The sequence below is a fragment of the Megalopta genalis genome, chromosome 1 (genome assembly GCF_051020955.1).
Source record: "Megalopta genalis isolate 19385.01 chromosome 1, iyMegGena1_principal, whole genome shotgun sequence".
NCBI lineage: Eukaryota > Metazoa > Arthropoda > Insecta > Hymenoptera > Halictidae > Megalopta > Megalopta genalis.
In genome coordinates this window covers 37,125,072-37,143,339 of record NC_135013.1, presented here as the reverse complement: position 1 = coordinate 37,143,339, position 18,268 = coordinate 37,125,072, and the positions used below count along the sequence as shown (strand labels likewise).

Below are 18,268 nucleotides of genomic sequence, written 5' to 3'. Positions count from 1 at the left end.
TTTATCTCACTTTATCGTGCTTGCGTTCTCACTCTTTTCGCGCATCCATATGGCTGATGCACCATCTGAAACACGTGACGCGATATTCTACTTGCACTTTTCGCTCTATACGATTCTCGACCACACAGTCAAGCGTATTTACGAACATCTTGGAACGACGATCATTTCTACAATTATTAAAATTTTGGAAAACCCGTAAGCTACATTTTAGCTAATGAGATATTGCATGAAAAGTAAAAACATTAGAAAGTTCTAGTAATCCGTCTTAAAAGATAGAGGAGAGTTTTCCGAATGTAGTGGTATACAATTTGTTAATTGTTTTTAGTCCCAAATACATAGCTATAAATTAATGTAAAAGTTTAAAAAAGTGTTGACGGACGTAGTTTCTCCACAATATTTTTGTATTTTTACGCAAAATTCTTTGTCCAGCACGAAAACTCTACACATGATCGAATCCTGTAGACATTTCTGAATAAGAAACGACTTGATAGAAGTGTTGGTACGATTTACCTTTCGAGCAGGTAAAGAAAATGCTTTCCAGGTATCAAGGACAGGTCATAAAAGTAGGGCTTAATTGAATTCTGTAGACATTTCTGAACAAGGAACGACTTGATAGAAGTATTAGTACGATTTACCTTTCGAGCAGGTAAAGAAAATGCTTTCCAGGTATCAAGGACAGGTCATAAAAGTAGGGCTTAATTGAATTCTGTAGACATTTCTGAACAAGGAACGACTTGATAGAAGTATTAGTACGATTTACCTTTCGAGCAGGTAAAGAAAATGCTTTCCAGGTATCAAGGACAGGTCATAAAAGTAGGGCTTAATTGCTTTTTCAATTTTACGATTCGTCTTAATGATGCTTAATGTCTCCTCTCCCTCGTTACGGGTTCGGTACCTTTTCTTTCCCCTTTCTTATTTCCATCAATGTATGCTAATTGACCCATTCACTTTTACGACTTAATTATATTCCCAGTTTCGTTCATAGCTTCGATATATACGAAATTATCTGTTGCTTACGAAGCTCTTACTCGTAGAGTATAATATTGACTGTTGGCCGGGATGGCTTAATCTAAAAAATTCTGTAGATTCATACATTAAAAACCATTAGCTGTGAATGTAACTTACGGGTTTTCAAAAATTTTAATAATTATAATATACTTAATAAATAATTCTTAACTCTAATTCTACAAAACTCTGAGTTTGAACATTTTTTGTAGGTAATTACTACATTAAATATATAGTCTTTCTAAGAAGATATGGATGCAAGTTTCAGCTTTGTTTTTCAAATTTTTAACAGTAAAAATCGTATAAAATTGCGAAATTATTCATTGGTTTCGAAAATCAACAATAGAATATTCGTACAGTAGAATATTGATTGCTGATCGTCTCAGTTAAAAAGTACTGGGATAGCTGAATTAAAAAAATTTTGTTGGTTTATAAAGTAGAAATCATTAGCTAAAATGTAGCTTACAGGTTTTCCAAAATTTTAATAATTGTAGAAATGATCGTCGTTTCAAGACGTTCGCAAATACGCTGGTCTGTGTGGACGAGAATCATATAGAACGAAAAGTGCAATTCGAATATCGCGTCACGTGTTTCAGATGAAGCATCAGACATATGGATGCGCGAAAAGAGTGAGAACGCAAGCACGATAAAGCGAGCCGGCCTACGTTTCTCGTGTAAACACTCACACATAGAATCCGCTGGTTTAATTCTGTCTCTCTCGATTATCGCCCGTACTCCTTCTAAAGCAACTGCGCGAACCTGGATGCGCAGTAAAATGGTGGGGATAAAAGTGCTTACTATGGTGACGCATGATTGTATGTACATAAAAAGTGGATTCTAAATGTGAAGATACATCAGTCGCGTTGCTGTGCAGTGCCAGAGAAGACGTAAACGCGTTTTTGAATTGTTAGCTGAATTCAACACGTCTCGTTGTTTACTTTTTACACGGCTCTTAATTTAAAAAATAAGTTATAAGTCAGTGCGAAACGACTTTCTTGAAATCTATTATTTCAAAATTACGTTGGTTGTATATTTTTTACATCAATGGAGACCGTTCCGAAAGACTTACGAGGGTTAAGAGCATGTTTGGTTTGCTCTTTGATTAAGGTACGTCTACAATTTTACAGTACACTCTTTAGTTACACTCTTTAGTTACACTCTTTAGTACATTTAATAAAATGTAATAATATTACGATTCCATTGTAGACGTTCGATCAATTCGAATTTGATGGTTGTGATAACTGTGATGAGTTCTTACGAATGAAAAATAATAAGGACAATGTTTTCGACTGTACAAGCTCTAATTTCGATGGGTATGTCATACAATAAATAATGATTGCAATCAATACTTTGTCACAATGTACTAATTTTTTAATATTCGTTACACGTTATTTTCAGCATGATAGCTGGTATGAGTCCGGAAGACAGTTGGGTATGCAAATGGCAAAGAATAAGTAAGCAACAAATTCATATCCATATACATTAAATTATGTTTAAGCGAGAGAAATATTGTTACTCTTTATTCTTGTACACCTTTATAAAATTATAACAGTTACATTGCCTTATAGTAAATCAATATAAACTGTTATCTCTTTCATCCTACATTATTTTGACATTCAAAATTTTGTGTTTAACATTTAAGCCCTTAATGTGTTGAATTTCTCTTGTTCTCTAATTATCCACTTTGGCAGTGCAAATTACAACAATAGTAAACCATGTTTTCATTAAGTTTGTGTATGTATTTGAAGGCAGCATTTTGTACAAGTTTCAAAGCCAATATTTTTGATATAAACAATGTAGCTAATACAAAACAATGCAATACGCATATTCATAATTGAATAAGTTCCTTTGCTTTTGAGATTCTTAATGTTAAATACTATTGTACATTTATACAGAATTTTGCTAATATGTATGACAATATGTATAGTTATTAAGGAACATGCCCATGTGCGTACACCTGATTCTATTTTTAATGTGTATTAATGTATATTCCTCAATCTTGTTTCTTTCTTTACACATTGCTTTTTTTTGTTTTATAATTAAATTAAAATGACTTGATCAATAGAACCCCTTGCTAATTACAAAAGCTTGTTCTTGCAACTGAGATTCTTTGTATTTTTACAGATCGATTCTGCAAAGGAGTATATGCAATATCGGTATCAGGACGATTGCCAGCAGGTGTTATTAGAGAGATGAAAAGCAGGGGAATAGTATATAGACCACGCGATACGAGTCAACGATAATTTTGAACTTGTAAATGTAAGATCACTACTATATTTTTACTGTGTAATATTATATAATAGAATAATATTTTAATTTTAATATCGTTCCTTCGAAATTCACTAAGAATTCAATAATACTCTCTCGAAAATATTAACTCGATTTGATTGATATGAACTTTTGTTCAGGTTTTAAGAGCTTAACCTTCTTTTGACTACACTTATAACTTTATAAGACGTTTCCGAGACTTTTTTTATCTATTCAAAAGGAATATTATATATGCATATTAATATATCCTTCTAGTCTTATCACTGCCTGTACAATAATATCTTTAATAGACTAGTCTGTAAGGTCTTGAAAATTTTCAGATTTTAAGAATATATACAGTTCGTAAGGAATCCATTATTTTTTCTACTATTAGTCTGTTATTTTCTACAAATTCCTCATGTAATAACTGGCTAAGTGTACATTTAAAAATTTCTGAACTTAAGTTCTTGTTTTTCCGCAGATCAGTATCAAATGTGATTGTTACCTGGACAAATGTTTGAGTGGATATAGAAAGACGGATGTCGCATTACCGGTAGATGGCTGTTGACGCAGTTAAGCCATAAGTTTGCACAAGTTACATGATAATTATTTTCATTATACACTACCCTCCCACTAGTAATAACTGTTAAGCAAAGAGAACAACAAATGGCTTCTCCTTGATGCAAAGGCCAAGCTGGTAATTCTGTAACAATCTGGAATAATTGTAATTAACTTGTAAATTTTTATACAAAGTATAATAGTGAATAAAATATATATTTTTCTCAATAGTATTCTCACTAACCGGTATGTTTGTGTAAAATGGTTCCATCTCTGCCCAAATCCGATCAATATCCATTAGCAACTCATCAAATCCTATTATATTAATATCCATTTCTTTGTATGAAAAATTAACGCGTCTACAAACCGCTGCAACTTCGGCTAAGTCTATCGAGAAAGAACAAAAAAATATTACGCAATATTCTGTACTATTCTTATGCTTTTAATACGATGCTTACTGCAGAGAAAATTATATCCCTGTGCTGAATTTAGTACTTCGTGCAAAACAAGTTCCGAGCTAATATTTGTAAATATATTTGCTGCTACTTGTAACAATAGTACACAGCTTTCCATGTATTGCTTCCATTCCCAGTATTCTGACTATAGAAGCACATAGATTAAAAAACTGCGCAGCTTCTACTATTATTCACAAAATTTTTAATTATAACGAAAATTGTAATTACCTGATGTGTAGCTTCAACTACTGGTTCATCTTCTGCATTTGAAGGTAAGAAAGACTTAAGATCTAAACTAGGCACAGATCCTGATCGAGTTAGCACGTTTGGTGCGCCATTGATGAATTCTACACTATTAATTGATATGGCATCTTCCTTTTGAAGAGCTTTCCCTTAAAATCAAGCATTATCATTATTATCACCATCTTCTGTACATGATCGAAAACAATGTTATAATTAAGAAAATATTATTTACCGATTTCTAATGAACGTTCTTCTACAGTATCCTCGAATTTCAGATTGTCAAATGATTCAGAGATCTCCGGAATAATATTGAAATCTGTTGTATTTGTATTACTGTTAGATTTTAACTCAAAATCTGTAAAGATGTCGGTATAATTTTCAGTATCTGTAATGTTTGAGACAGAAGCATTGTTAGCAGGTTGTTCTGCAGATACAAATTCTCCGAACTCATCTGTTGATTGATTGCTGTGGCTTGCGTTTAAATCTGATTCTACTGGCACAGTTGTTTCCTGAACCAATGCACGCAAGGCACTATACTTATCATCAGTAAGTTGGAGATTCATTAGGTCCTGTGGATTAGACCCAGATTTCCCCGATGAAACCTACAAAGTTTTAAATATTAGCAAAATAAATTATACAATTATAAATGAAATGGTATCCAAAAAATACATTACCTTCTCTGACCATTCTACTTTAGTTGGAACATCTTTGTCACTATTGAAATTTACAACTTCTGTGCTTTTTACATGATCTTTAACATTTTCACTATGGTCCTTGGGCGGATCATTGTTTCTTATCACTGTATCCTTAAGAATTACTGTCTTAGATTGATTCTTTATTGTACATTTAGGAAATAGTTCTGGCATACATTCCATAGTAGGCTGATCTTTGTTCTGAAGTGTTAAATTTAAAGGTGCAGTTGGAATTTTTGAATGAACAGCACTGTGTACAGACTTAGCATTTATATTATTTTTCTTGGGCTTTTCTACTGGTTTTTTAACACCTAAATTATGATTTGCCAGCCTGCTACCAATTGCAGAACCTTGTTTTGTATCCCATATGGGAACACTTGGAATGTTAGGAATCGGAGCACTCTGAAATTCAGAGAAATCATCGCATGGATCTGTCACGGACGAATGCTTAGAATCCAACTGGAACCGGTTCGTTGCTTGCTTTGTTTCTTTAAATGTATTATTTGTATCCCAAACAGTGGTAGAAGACATGTGAGATTTATTATCAAAAGAAGAAACTTTCCCAGGTACATTATTCATCATTTGCATATTTAAATCGGAAGATATGACACCGTGTTGATGAAATTTTGTCTTTCCTTTAACTTCTGAAGGATATTTCCCATCTGAACCAATGAAGCTGACTTCTGTGCTATCATTAAGGCTTTGAAATTTAGCTGCAGAATTCAATTGTGTTACAGGCTGTAGATTCATTAAACATTCTATATTTAAATATGGAGTAGGTGGAAATGGAAGTAAATGTAATATATCCAGATTATTGAAAGTATAAGAAGCCTGTGCAGCTGCAACTAGAGCAAGAACAATATATAGTTCCTGCTCTGTAAGCTGACCAGCATATTTTTGATTTGCCAAGTTCCATATGTGCCCAAGAACTTCTGTAGGTAGCTGACTAGTGAGCAACAAGGGAAATACTTTGTTGGTATCGACAAGAAGCTCAGTTTGCATTCCATTGGACCTGACCTTCTCTTCTCGCACTGCTTCCCATACCATCTTATAGATCGGTGGTAAAGTAGTGGAGTTAGTCCACAGCCAAGTCGGCAATTGATTCAGTCTTTTGTCCATGTGAGCTTTATTCATGATCGATCAGTAATCCTTGGCCGAGTGATCGCTATGACGAGCTTAAATTACGTGAACTCGTCGAGGAGGATAATTTCATCCTTCAGCTTATTACCTTGGTACATACATCAACGTTAACACTGTAAACATTTCACTGATTTACAAGTGGATCTTTCGACATTCGCGCGTGTCACCCGCCGTTGAATCCACCGTGGACAATTCTCATCGTGAACAGTATCTGAAAATACGGTTACAGATTTTGATTATACACTGTAACCGAAATTATTTCCTCCCGAAACAACTGCGTGGCACAGAACTTGACAATTCAGATGTCAACGGATGACCACTGGACAACGTTCTCTTACGAAGGCTAATTGACGACAAGTGCGACAGAGTTTGTTCGAAATTAAGATTCAAGATGATTCATGATCCAATATGATGTTAATTTTGAAAGCTACTATATTTAACTGTTAATAAAACCATATTTGTTATTGTTTTCTAAGTTGAAATTCATTTTATAAAATATATAATGTCCAATCGATATTTTTTCAAATAGTAGTTATATTACTTTCAATTTTTACTCTAACATACCACATATGTTTTTCAAAACTTCTAAGTCAGGAGACGAATAAAATGATTGGTCATTAAATCATTGAATACATAACGTTAAAAATATAGATTACATATAAGATAAAAATGAAAATGATCTACAACTTCTCGTTTAGAGTATTTTAAAAGATAAGAGTGTAATTCTTCACCCGCATTCCAATTCAAGAATTATTAATCGATATGAGTTCCTTTTCATGCCGAGATAGTCAATGGTATAGATTAGAGAATACAAAAAATACTATAGAGATTAAAATACAGTATTTTCCTAATTGTATCAGATTGTTTGTTTTATTAGTTGATATAAATAATTGCTTATTAAATTAATACATAATTTTTAAGTACATAAAAACTAGTCAAAAAATCTTATAACGCCATCTACGTAAACTTTTTCAACTACAATCTTATGTATGAACTCGAATATATTAAATAATGTTATTGAATATTTGTTCATTAAACAGTAGAATCACTAAAACTTGTAATTGATAATTATAAAGAACATAACTCGATAGATTTGGTCGCAGCCAGCCTAAAGTGATCAAATTTATTACTTGCGAACCACCTTAGTGTTCAAACATCATCAAAGGCTCTATGACAGAGGAAACTCTATAGTCTATATTATCACTGACAGTTAACGGAGTTATATTCTAATACAAACACAAATCGGCGTGTATAATAAACATTCTATGTAATTCAGCCTGAAATAATCAAGAAAGTATGTAATATAGTATAGAATACATATAAAGTCAATAAAGAAGAAAGATAACGGATTGAAAGAAGTAAGATAACGGTACGTGAATAACCTCTCACTACTTGACGCGGCATCGATGATTCGATTTCAGAAATATTTATATCTTTTTCAGTTAATTCTTTCATCATTCAGGAATCTTTGAATCAAGTCCAAGGTTCGGCCAAGATCATACAATGTCAACAGATTTCTATATACGTTACTATATCGGTCATAAAGGGAAATTTGGTCACGAGTTTCTAGAGTTTGAATTTAGACCTGATGGTAAACTACGATATGCAAACAATTCAAATTACAAGAATGACACTATGATTCGAAAAGAAGCTTATGTACATCAATGTGTAATGGAAGAACTAAAAAGGATCATCCAGGACTCAGAAATCATGCAAGAAGACGATTCTTTGTGGCCACAACCTGATCGAATTGGCCGTCAAGAATTAGAGATTGTAATTGGAGATGAACACATATCATTCACCACTTCAAAAACTGGTTCTCTGTTGGATGTTAATCAGTCACGCGATCCAGAAGGATTACGTTGCTTTTATTATTTGGTACAGGACTTAAAATGCTTAGTACTTTCCCTTATAGGTCTGCACTTCAAAATAAAACCTATATAAGCACATGTAATTTTACGTTTATACTTTAAGTAAATGTAATGTAATTACTTGACTATAAGGAAATACATGATAATTTTTAATTAATTTTATACTTATTATTTTACCTCCTATTGCATTAGTAAATGTTAGTCATCAGGTGATAAGGAAACTAATAGAAGTAGAATAAAATGAATCAAACTCTAATCATACTGTTTGCTTTATTTAATGATTCTGAAATAGTAGTTTATACAATGTTTTGTACTCTCTTAAAAAAATTTGTGGTAACAGGTATAAAATGAACGCAGAAACGAGAATGCTTTATTGTAACTGACATTAGAAGGAGTCTGTACAATTGGAAAAAACGGACACTGCCATTGCAGCAATAACTTCTACATCCATACGTAAGTAGTACATATAGGTTATAATATAATTTTCTAACCCCTATGTCAGTTTCAAACAATTTGAGTACCTCAATCTATTCTTCCATGATTTAAATATAGTTTATATTCTATATTGTATTATAATGTGCAAACATAATATTTTAAATTACATAAACAATTCTTCTCATTCTGCACTCAAACATTGTTTGTATGCAGTCTTTTTTATAATGTAATTATTTTAAAGTTTAATACTGTAAAGTTTGATCTGATCTTGCATTATAGTAACAATTTGTTTGTTACAGAAATAAAATGTCATCGGAAGATATACCTAACAATAGCAACAATAACAGCAATGTTGGTAGAGTTGTTACAGACTCTGTGCATGGAAGATTTCGACAAATCCAAGTACACTGTGAAATCTGTAATTTGGATTTTGTTGGAAACCATTCTGAGATAAAGAGGCATTTCAGCAGCTCTCATCCCTCTAAGGAATATTGCTATTACTGTAAAGGAAAAGTATTTGCTTATATGCAGATACCCGTTGACAGCTCCAATGAAGAGCCAAGAAGGATTATTTACCATAAGTGCAATAATACTTGAGCAATACTCGATAGTACTTTAGCATGAAAGAAATACAGAACATTTTTATATATTTATATTTATGAATAAGATATATTTCTTATAAGATGCTTTTATTAATCTCAATAAATATGGGTATAAAGAAAAAGGAAATGTGTTACTGAGATAAGATAGTAACATTATTATAAAATCCCAAAACGCAGTTGAAAGATGTATGTTAAAATTTATTCCAAATACAAAGATACATACATTTGTACATAGTGTAAGCGTTATGTTCTTATAATTTTGTGTAAAAAATGTTTATACTGCCTTTGATATATCTAAGACAGATTCATAAAATACACAATAATTTAATATTAGTTAGATATCTTTATACTGTACGCAGTGTATTTTAGTAATCAATTTTTTGTACAACATTAAATTATAAAAAGGAACATAATTCATAAACGTAATTACTGTTAGTGAAGTAACAGAATAATATTATTTATTTGTTAGTTGTTTGATGCAATTTAGCATTACAACTATCTTTTACCAATTTGTGCCAACCTTGTACATTACTGCACTTCATAAAACCTTATATATATTTTAACAAAATATTGTATTGGAATAACGAATATAAATATATAAATACAATAAAAAAATAATTTATTACTATCTCATTTAGTAATCACTTTTCATACTTAAATATATGTTGCAACCAATTTTAGATAACAGTATTCAGTAAACAATAGTAAAATGCAACTATTATAAGTAACATCTATCACTCATTGTTTAAAGTGTAAAGGTGCAGCAGTAATATGAACAAAATGATAAATTTCATTTCATGTGTAACGTAAATAATGCTCTTCATTTATAAATTCAAACAATCAAACTCTAGATTAATTTATAATGTAATCGAAATACCACATAATATGTATTCATAAATTTAACAAGATGTCTGACGAGAATATAATTTCTCTCAAGAAACATTCTATCGTTATTCTATTATTATTCTGACTAGATTGAATAATTAAAGCTCTTTTTACTTAAACTTGTGTGTATCTTGCAAGCTAACAATCAATTTTATTTCGATATTCTGTGCATACATTTTTGCAAGTGAGCTACTCTTATTCTTTGTGAACAAGATCTGGTTGCTTGATAATAGCTGTACATGTACTTGTGTATAACAATCCATATAACTCTGGAGTAATAAAATATTTAGCATCTAACATTTATTATTGCTGTTCTTAAAAAATTCCCTATTCGTAATCTTCTAGTCAAATGTATAATTTTTTAAAAATAGTTTTAGTCTTGTTGGATAATCTGTTATTATACCAGTTGCGCCTAGATTGAAGGCTTTCTGAAAATCCTCTTCGTTATTCAATACCCAAAAGTATATCTGCAAAAATTGTGTTAATATGTAGTTATTAATTCGTGACTCATAATTATATATAATTTTAACTTACGTGTATTCCACGGGCTTTTAAATGATTAAATAAGCATGGCCTCATTAATAATACATTGACGGCGCGTATAAATAATCTTTCTGCACGTATAAATGTATGTTTTGGTTGTGTGCGTCTATGGTTGCAGTTTCAAATTAATAACATTTAATTAACTTATTTATTCGTTATTTTAAGCGTTTTTACTTATTAATTTAAATTATTTTAGTATAAAGTAAATGATGTGACATACCGTAAATAAATGGAAGGTAAAAATACTTCCAAATGTGTTTCCTTCAGAGGTACAAATGGTAATAATCCTGTATACATTAGAAGTAACAACAGGGACACACGCCGCATAGAAAATAATAAATTTACATTTGGATTCTGCAAGGAAATTAACGTTATTTACTGCCACTGAACTATTTTGAATATATGTTAATTACCGTTCTGTAGCATTTCTGTGTTATTTCATCACTAAAGTTTCCCCATACAGTATATTCCTCTCTACTGTACATTTTTATTAAGTTAGACACTTTCTCTATAAGCTGGTCATCATTAATTTTGATGTCAATATTCACTGGCATATCAGGGAATGCTTCAAATACTTCTTTTAACAATGGAACTTGCCTGTCTTCTTTTTTGTCTGGGCCAATGTATTCTACATCTGTAAAACTATAAATTTTAAGTAATTTTGTTTATATGGTATGCCTTTACAATAAATATTTGAAGCTACCTGGTTCAAAATCAATCGGAAGACATTGTTTCAAAAGTGGTAATTCTTTATAATTTAATTCTGATATATTTTTGTTTATGCCAGTGCTACGGAGAAGATTTTGATCATGAGACACAACCACCTCTCCATCTTTTGTGAGATGACAATCCAATTCTAACATTTGTGTTCCGATTCCTACAGCCCTAAAATAAATGTATAGTAAGAAATATAAGACAATTGCTCTCCCATTTATTATATTAGATAATCTTTAAACAATGAATAAGCATTTTTACTAACCTTTTAAATGCATACATAGTATTTTCATATCCTTCCCCAGCCCCTGAAAACAAAATTTTTAGAGATGTATTCACATTTTTATGGCAGCTTAATCACCTAAAAAAAAAGCGAACATACCTCCTCTGTGACTTATATGTTGACAACGAAATTTCACAACTTTTTTTTTGTGCAATAACGTAGGATATTTAAAAAGTATCATCGATGTTAACACGTAACCTCCGATTAATGTGTACAGCAACATTTTACGCTCAATTACTGTTCACTGGCACAATGTGTTATAGCAAGTCATTATTTCTTAACAAAGCTGTTATCTTTATGTAAATACAACAGGAAAATTTTATAAATTTCAGACTACATGATGGTGGTTAAATTTATTTTGACGTCTATTCCAATGTGCTCTGAATATCAACAAATGTGGAATCCTACGGGTGGAATCGCACGAGCCATTCTCATTTTTGATTCAAATATTTGCCGCGCATACATGAAAATACCGTATAAGTTCTTTTGTGTGCTTTCTTTTACCTTATTGTATTATATCTAGGTATGTGAAATGAAATACGACAAATTTAAACGGACGAACAAGGAATTACGATTTGTATACTGTAAAATTTTAATAGTAACAATAACAAAGTAATGAAAATATATTTTAGTAGAAAGATGTTTATTTATAACAGTGATATAATGTAATGTATCTAATAATTATATAAACAAATATTTATTACTTGATTGAAAGAATTTTAATAATTAGTCATTAATTCAATTTATGATTAAATAATGATTTTAATCAATAATCCAATGGATGAGTAGGTACATTCAATTGATTATTAATCACATTAAAACATTAATCTCATTAAATATTGTTGAACTCCACGCCGACAAATAAATATAAAGGTACGTAGAAACGATATCGTAGGAAAAACAGATAACCTACGATTTCCTTTTTTTTCCCCCTTCATAAATTTCATGAAATATATGAAGAGATCGCGGTGGATGGCGTTGGATGATTGCTAAGTTGTTAAAAATTCTAAATCGGGATATTCCAAGTTAATTGGTAAATATGTAGGTACATGTTACTATCAGTAACTATATTAACCTGTTGGACATCTGTCTTTCTCCCTAGTCCGGAGCTTTTCCGAATGCACCTGTCAAACGTGTTTTAAAAGCTACCTTTATCTAGAAAAATGTGTTTCCGGCAGCGTCTCTCAATCGTTTAACGAGATGTCGGATTCGAATTCGCCGAAAACAGATGCGAGCAGCCCAAGCCTCTCAGGAAATTTGCGACAATTCCGATTCCAAAAGAAACAACTGAAACCATTAAACATGTGTAAGAATCCGTTTAATTTTGATTTTCAATTTTTGACTTATTACAAGTAGTGTCTATCTTTTGTTGTTGTTCCATTGTAACTAACTTACGTGACTGTTATTTTTTTCTTAATGCGTAAGATTTCGTACGTTATATACGCATTTCATTAATCGTATCGAAATATAAAATGAACAATAAATGCATTATTCGATTAAAAAATTATTATCATTATTATTATTAGTAGTAATGTTACATAGATAATTTTGCAGTAACACGGTTATAAACAGAAATATTATTTTTGTTTAGCGGATGATGACAGTAATCATGTAGGATCTGACATACAATTTCGACGCAAAGCAGTCAATGTAATTGAGGATAGTGATAGTGACGTAGGCAGTGCTTCTAAAACTACACATTCTACAGTACGCAAAAATAAGGTACATTTATTTGAGTATATGTTAATTCATTTACAAATGGGTGAATATAAAAGTATTTATTTAAACAGGAAATGCATACCAACTCAAAATGGAATAGCGATGATGGGGAAGAAGTTGTTAAGAATAAGAGAAAGAGAAGTTTGAAAGGCACTCCTAGGGGCATGAAGAAAAAGAAAAGAAAAATTAACAGAGATGAAGATGTAGATATTGATTCTGATGAAGAAAGTTTTAACAAAGAAAAAGTATTTGATAGGTATGTGTTTAACAAAATAACAAGTACTATTGCTTATAATAAGTTACTATTTGCAGCGATGAAGATTCTGATATGGAAATATCTAATGATCTCACTGGTGATAAAAAAGCAGTTCTTGAATTTATGCAAAATTCTCATATATCAGAACTGCTTTTGATGTCACAGTGCTCTCAAAAGAAAGCAAATGCTATTATAGAAGCAAGACCATTCGAAGATTGGAGAGACATAGTTCAAAAATTCCAAAATAATAGATATTTAGATACAGAACTATTGAACTCAGCTCAAGTAAGAAATTATTTGTACATCTTTATTAACAATCTGTATCTATTATTAATAGTTCATAACGTTGCTTGAATAAAATAGGAATTACTGGCTACAAGGAATACAGTGGAAGCTTTGATGAAGAAATGCCTTCGTTTGTCTTCAAACTTAGAAAAGGCTGTAGCTGCAGGAGTTTCAGCTATTACAAAGCAGCCAAAAGAATTGTCGCCAAGCTTAACATTGGCTCCTTATCAAATGGTTGGCTTGAACTGGTTGGCTGTGATGCATGCACAGAATGTGAATGGTATACTAGCAGATGAGATGGGCTTGGGTAAAACAGTACAAGTAATATCTTTCCTCACTTATTTAAAAGAGACTGGTCTCAGAGATGAGAAAGATGGGCCCCATTTAATAGTTGTTCCTAGCTCAACAATGGGTAAACATATATTACGAGTTTTTTTAAACTTTATTTTTCAGTTTATAATATTAGTGCAATTTATAGAAAATTGGAACAATGAGCTGGAGAGGTGGTCACCTGGCTTGAAAGTTATACAATACTATGGTTCTCAAGAAGAGAGAAAGGAGATGAGACTTGGTTGGCGAAATGGTGATCTAGATGACGTTGATGTTCTATTAACAACGTATAATTTAATTAGCAGTACGCCAGAAGAACGGAGACTATTCCGAGTTATGCCGATTGATTATGTTGTCTTCGACGAGGCACACATGTTGAAAAACATGAGTACTATCAGATACGAAAACCTCGTCCGCATCAATGTATATATTCAAATTAATAGTCACTTAACTTACGTATTTCAATGGATCAAACTATATAATAACATGTTTGCAGGCGAAACATCGAATTTTGTTAACTGGAACACCCTTACAAAACAATTTATTAGAATTGATGTCACTTTTAATATTTGTGATGCCATCGTTATTTGCTGGAAAACAAGCCGATTTAAAGAGTTTATTTTCAAAAAATCCAGTGGGTATTAAATAGTACAATAACTTATCATCAGAAGAACATATTATGTAGATCAGTCTATTACATTGCAGAAGCTACCGTCAGTAAAAAACAACGGCGAAAAACCGCTGTTCGAGCAAGAGCAAGTTAAAAATGCTAAACAAATTATGAAACCTTTTGTACTTCGTCGATTAAAATCCGAAGTTCTCCGAGATTTGCCTCAAAAGAGTGAACGTGTAATAAGAGTTCCGATGACGGAGAAACAACAAAAAATGTATAGGAATTTGATAGCGGAATTTTCAGCGGAAGCGGATCAAAGCTCGGAAGTGAATGGAATAGGGATGATGATGCAGCTACGGAAATTGGCTAATCATCCGTTACTAGTGCGAGATTATTTCAACGAATCCAAGCTAAAAGTAATTTTTAAGTACTCGTTTATCAAAGAAATTTTCTTTAGATGATTTTAATCATTTGTAATGTTTTTTCAGGTAATAGCAAGCAGACTAGCAAAAGAGCATGGGTACAAACAAAAGAATCCGGAGTACGTATTCGAAGATCTACTATGGATGTCTGATTATCAGATAAATCAGTTGTCAAGAACATATAAGAGTTTAGCTGGACTTGGTTTACCACAAGAACTCATTCCTGAGGCTGGCAAATTAAAAGTGTTGGACGAATTATTGCCAAAATTCCAAGAAGAAGGCCACAGAGTGTTAATTTTCAGCCAATTCACAATGGTACTAGATATTTTAGAGGAGTACCTAACAATCAGAGGAAAAACATATTTAAGGTTTCTGTCATATTTCATCAATTGATCCTGATTTATAATCCGATGGTAAGCTAAGATTTCATTGTTTCGATTTTGGAATTCTAGATTAGACGGAAGTACACCGGTAACAGATAGACAATTTTTAATAAACCAGTATACGGAGGATGAAAGTATATTTATATTTTTATTATCAACGAAAGCTGGAGGCTTAGGGATCAATTTAACAACCGCGGATACTGTTATAATACATGATATTGATTTCAATCCGTATAACGATAAGCAGGCGGAAGATCGTTGCCATAGAGTAGGCCAAACAAGGTATTCTGTCATAAAATAATAGATTAGAATGTACTATACAAATAATAACGTTTATATTTTCAGACCCGTTAATATAATTAGATTATTAAGCGAAGGCACTATAGAAGAAGGCATGTATGAGATAGCACAGGATAAATTGCATCTTGAAGAACAGATCACACGTAACGAAGGTTAGTACCATTAATTTGTTTCACTGTGATATAGTTCGCTAAATATTCTATTTTCTTACAGAAAATGAGAGCCAGGATAAGAAGAGTGTACTAAAGCTACTTAAAATGACATTAGGTCTAGAACACAACAGATCTCTATCATTGTCTCCAACAAAGAATGCAAAAACCAGCAACGGAGCATTAAACAACGAAGGGGCGAGCGACGTAGAATTCTAAATGTAATCTTTATACTCAAACAGATTTTGTACTAGTTGAAAATTTAACGTCGATTTTGTAAGTGTGATCTTCAAATTTTTGATACAGTACTGTTGCAATTGCATAAGCGATATCGGACTTGTAAATTTATCTCGCATATTTCTTTCAGAATATGCGTATAAGATATTGTTCGCAATTGCATGAACACAGTTTGAATCAGTTACACATAGAAATTGTTTATATGGATTATTAATATTATTTTGTATATCACGTTTAAAACCATTCTTGTATTTATACACGTATACATTTAGGTAGAATTTTAATTGTAACTTCTTTTGTGTTTTGTGCATACGTTCAAATATTTATACATATATGTAGTATGTGTTTAGGCAAGTACATATTGAGAATTGCACAATGTATACAGGAAAACGAGTGAAAAAATCAAGAAATAAGAACAACAAAATGTTTCTATTAAAAATAGCCGCATAATGTGAATAATGCATTGAAATATATATATATATATATATATATATATATATATATATATATATATGTATATATATAAATATATATATAAATATATATATAAATATATATATAAATATATATATAAATATATATATAAATATATATATAAATATATATATACATATATATTTGGTATTAATGTACACAAACATTCCTTTAAAGATTACTTAATCATTGTACAAAACTATTGACGGCATTGTGCCGTTTATCAGATTTAAGTTATTGACTTGTAACGCATTTCTATTAGAATTCCATTAAGGTTTGTCATACTAAATGAATGCTAGCTTAGACGGTTTGCAAGATTAAATAAATTATTAATTTACTATCAGATGTAAACTACAATGAAAACAAGCATCTCAAAATATAATAAAAATTTTTAATACACGCTTTCTAATTCTTGTAATCGTTCATAAGGTAAATGCAAAATTTAAAAATTCAATTTTAATTAATTTGTACCAAATCCTCCTCCTTTTCCTGTGTCGACCACTACAAATTACAACAGCTTTATTTCGTAAATTACATGAATTAGCCGTAGAGATTTTCTATTTAGACGGAAGCCATGTATCTCAATACGACTCGCAAAAGATGAAATCTTACCGCAACAGCATATTTTATTCCTCATTTGCGTTGATTATTTGCATTTGTTGGTAAACGCTTATCAGTATTGCTGTGTTATAAAAAGTATTGAAAATCTTTGCAATTTTATCGTGTACGTCGTACAGATTCATCGAGATTGGTATCTCAGATGAACCTGTAGAATGTCGTAGCCAAACCAAGGTGAAAAGAAAATTTCCATAACATTATTATTCAATTGCTTTCTCACTTGTAGTAAGTGTATAATGGACAGATTATTACTTCAGCTATCAGTAATATACATACATCGTCCAGTACATTTTATAACATTATAATCGTTACATGATACAAGCATGATACCCATAATTTCTACAGTACAATGTTTACCAAGACAACACAAGATGCCTGGCAATCATAATATTATCGCGATACCGATATTAGTACATAAACGAAGTTTAACAAGTATCATGGTAAATTCTATACTTTTTATCTGACGTCTTTGCAAACCCACAATCCGTGACGTAAAACCTAAAACCGCATATTTCCAAGATCGGAATCTGGTCATAGAATGTCGTCGTCAGAAAGTGCAAGAGTCCGGAAAATTCCTATGACATTATCTAAATAATCCTGTCAGCATAACTCTAACTATTAAATGGAAATATTCGACTGTAATTGTATTCAGGAACCGCCGTAATCATACAAATTTTATTAGTACAATTTTTGCATGCATAAGTTATCGAGACTCTATTCAGTCGAGAAGAGTATGTACCAAGAAAACAATCAAGATAATATCGAATCTGTTACTCATATTATGGTGGGGAGAGTTAGTAAGGAGGGGA

At 31.5% G+C, this 18,268-nt stretch overlaps 5 protein-coding genes across 6 annotated transcripts; 3 read left to right on the top strand and 2 right to left on the bottom strand.

The window, feature by feature from the left end:
* Positions 1-1,558: 1,558 nt before the first annotated feature.
* Positions 1,559-4,038, top strand: spt4 (Transcription elongation factor subunit spt4). The gene is made up of 5 exons (XM_033467204.2): positions 1,559-2,112; positions 2,212-2,318; positions 2,404-2,459; positions 3,130-3,264; positions 3,734-4,038. The coding sequence occupies exons 1-4, from the start codon at positions 2,050-2,052 to the stop codon at positions 3,246-3,248; spliced, it is 345 nt and encodes a 114-aa protein (XP_033323095.1). The 5' UTR covers positions 1,559-2,049; the 3' UTR covers positions 3,249-3,264; positions 3,734-4,038.
* LOC117218659 (uncharacterized) lies at positions 2,493-6,719 on the bottom strand. Its single transcript, XM_033467203.2, has 6 exons — positions 5,183-6,719; positions 4,741-5,110; positions 4,494-4,657; positions 4,269-4,410; positions 4,055-4,197; positions 2,493-3,965 (listed from the first exon to the last, which is right to left on the bottom strand). The coding sequence occupies exons 1-6, from the start codon at positions 6,332-6,334 to the stop codon at positions 3,741-3,743; spliced, it is 2,196 nt and encodes a 731-aa protein (XP_033323094.2). The 5' UTR covers positions 6,335-6,719; the 3' UTR covers positions 2,493-3,740.
* Positions 6,720-7,523: 804 nt separating this feature from the next.
* Positions 7,524-8,368, top strand: mago (mago, exon junction complex subunit). 2 transcript variants are annotated; one of them, XM_076527450.1, is made up of 2 exons: positions 7,524-7,698; positions 7,783-8,368. In XM_076527450.1, the coding sequence occupies exon 2, from the start codon at positions 7,844-7,846 to the stop codon at positions 8,282-8,284; it is 441 nt and encodes a 146-aa protein (XP_076383565.1). In that variant the 5' UTR covers positions 7,524-7,698; positions 7,783-7,843; the 3' UTR covers positions 8,285-8,368. The 2 variants fall into 2 exon arrangements, with proteins under 2 accessions (XP_076383565.1, XP_033323119.1); XM_033467228.2 differs by having other exon boundaries at positions 7,525-7,709.
* Positions 8,369-9,425: 1,057 nt separating this feature from the next.
* Positions 9,426-12,091, bottom strand: LOC117218707 (lysophospholipase D GDPD1). Its single transcript, XM_033467271.2, has 7 exons — positions 11,773-12,091; positions 11,656-11,698; positions 11,380-11,561; positions 11,090-11,310; positions 10,897-11,030; positions 10,668-10,782; positions 9,426-10,600 (listed from the first exon to the last, which is right to left on the bottom strand). The coding sequence occupies exons 1-7, from the start codon at positions 11,894-11,896 to the stop codon at positions 10,475-10,477; spliced, it is 945 nt and encodes a 314-aa protein (XP_033323162.1). The 5' UTR covers positions 11,897-12,091; the 3' UTR covers positions 9,426-10,474.
* Positions 12,092-12,558: 467 nt separating this feature from the next.
* On the top strand, positions 12,559-17,240 carry Etl1 (SWI/SNF-related, matrix-associated actin-dependent regulator of chromatin, subfamily a, containing DEAD/H box 1). Its single transcript, XM_033467270.2, has 12 exons — positions 12,559-12,979; positions 13,265-13,395; positions 13,464-13,648; positions 13,705-13,933; positions 14,012-14,345; positions 14,412-14,686; positions 14,760-14,897; positions 14,969-15,292; positions 15,365-15,666; positions 15,751-15,963; positions 16,027-16,133; positions 16,195-17,240. Exons 1-12 carry the CDS (start codon positions 12,874-12,876, stop codon positions 16,347-16,349), a joined length of 2,499 nt encoding a protein of 832 aa, XP_033323161.2. The 5' UTR covers positions 12,559-12,873; the 3' UTR covers positions 16,350-17,240.
* Positions 17,241-18,268: the final 1,028 nt, after the last annotated feature.

What these genes read in the sequence shown, in the direction of transcription:
- spt4 (XM_033467204.2), top strand. Translation starts at nt 2,050, where the DNA reads ATGGAGACCGTTCCGAAAGACTTACGAGGGTTAAGAGCATGTTTGGTT. An exon ending in TGGTTTGCTCTTTGATTAAG is followed by an intron (nt 2,113 to 2,211) that starts GTACGTCTACAA and finishes ATTCCATTGTAG; the next exon opens with ACGTTCGATCAATTCGAATT. An exon ending in ACAAGCTCTAATTTCGATGG is followed by an intron (nt 2,319 to 2,403) that starts GTATGTCATACA and finishes CGTTATTTTCAG; the next exon opens with CATGATAGCTGGTATGAGTC.
- LOC117218659 (XM_033467203.2), bottom strand. Translation starts at nt 6,334, where the DNA reads ATGAATAAAGCTCACATGGACAAAAGACTGAATCAATTGCCGACTTGG. An exon ending in TAGTTGAAGCTACACATCAG is followed by an intron (nt 4,411 to 4,493) that starts GTAATTACAATT and finishes GTGCTTCTATAG; the next exon opens with TCAGAATACTGGGAATGGAA. An exon ending in GGGATATAATTTTCTCTGCA is followed by an intron (nt 4,198 to 4,268) that starts GTAAGCATCGTA and finishes CTTTCTCGATAG; the next exon opens with ACTTAGCCGAAGTTGCAGCG.
- mago (XM_076527450.1), top strand. Translation starts at nt 7,844, where the DNA reads ATGTCAACAGATTTCTATATACGTTACTATATCGGTCATAAAGGGAAA.
- LOC117218707 (XM_033467271.2), bottom strand. Translation starts at nt 11,896, where the DNA reads ATGTTGCTGTACACATTAATCGGAGGTTACGTGTTAACATCGATGATA. An exon ending in TCCGATTGATTTTGAACCAG is followed by an intron (nt 11,311 to 11,379) that starts GTAGCTTCAAAT and finishes ATAGTTTTACAG; the next exon opens with ATGTAGAATACATTGGCCCA. An exon ending in TAAAAGCCCGTGGAATACAC is followed by an intron (nt 10,601 to 10,667) that starts GTAAGTTAAAAT and finishes CAATTTTTGCAG; the next exon opens with ATATACTTTTGGGTATTGAA.
- Etl1 (XM_033467270.2), top strand. Translation starts at nt 12,874, where the DNA reads ATGTCGGATTCGAATTCGCCGAAAACAGATGCGAGCAGCCCAAGCCTC. An exon ending in AAAGAAAAAGTATTTGATAG is followed by an intron (nt 13,649 to 13,704) that starts GTATGTGTTTAA and finishes TACTATTTGCAG; the next exon opens with CGATGAAGATTCTGATATGG. An exon ending in AAAACCTCGTCCGCATCAAT is followed by an intron (nt 14,687 to 14,759) that starts GTATATATTCAA and finishes ACATGTTTGCAG; the next exon opens with GCGAAACATCGAATTTTGTT.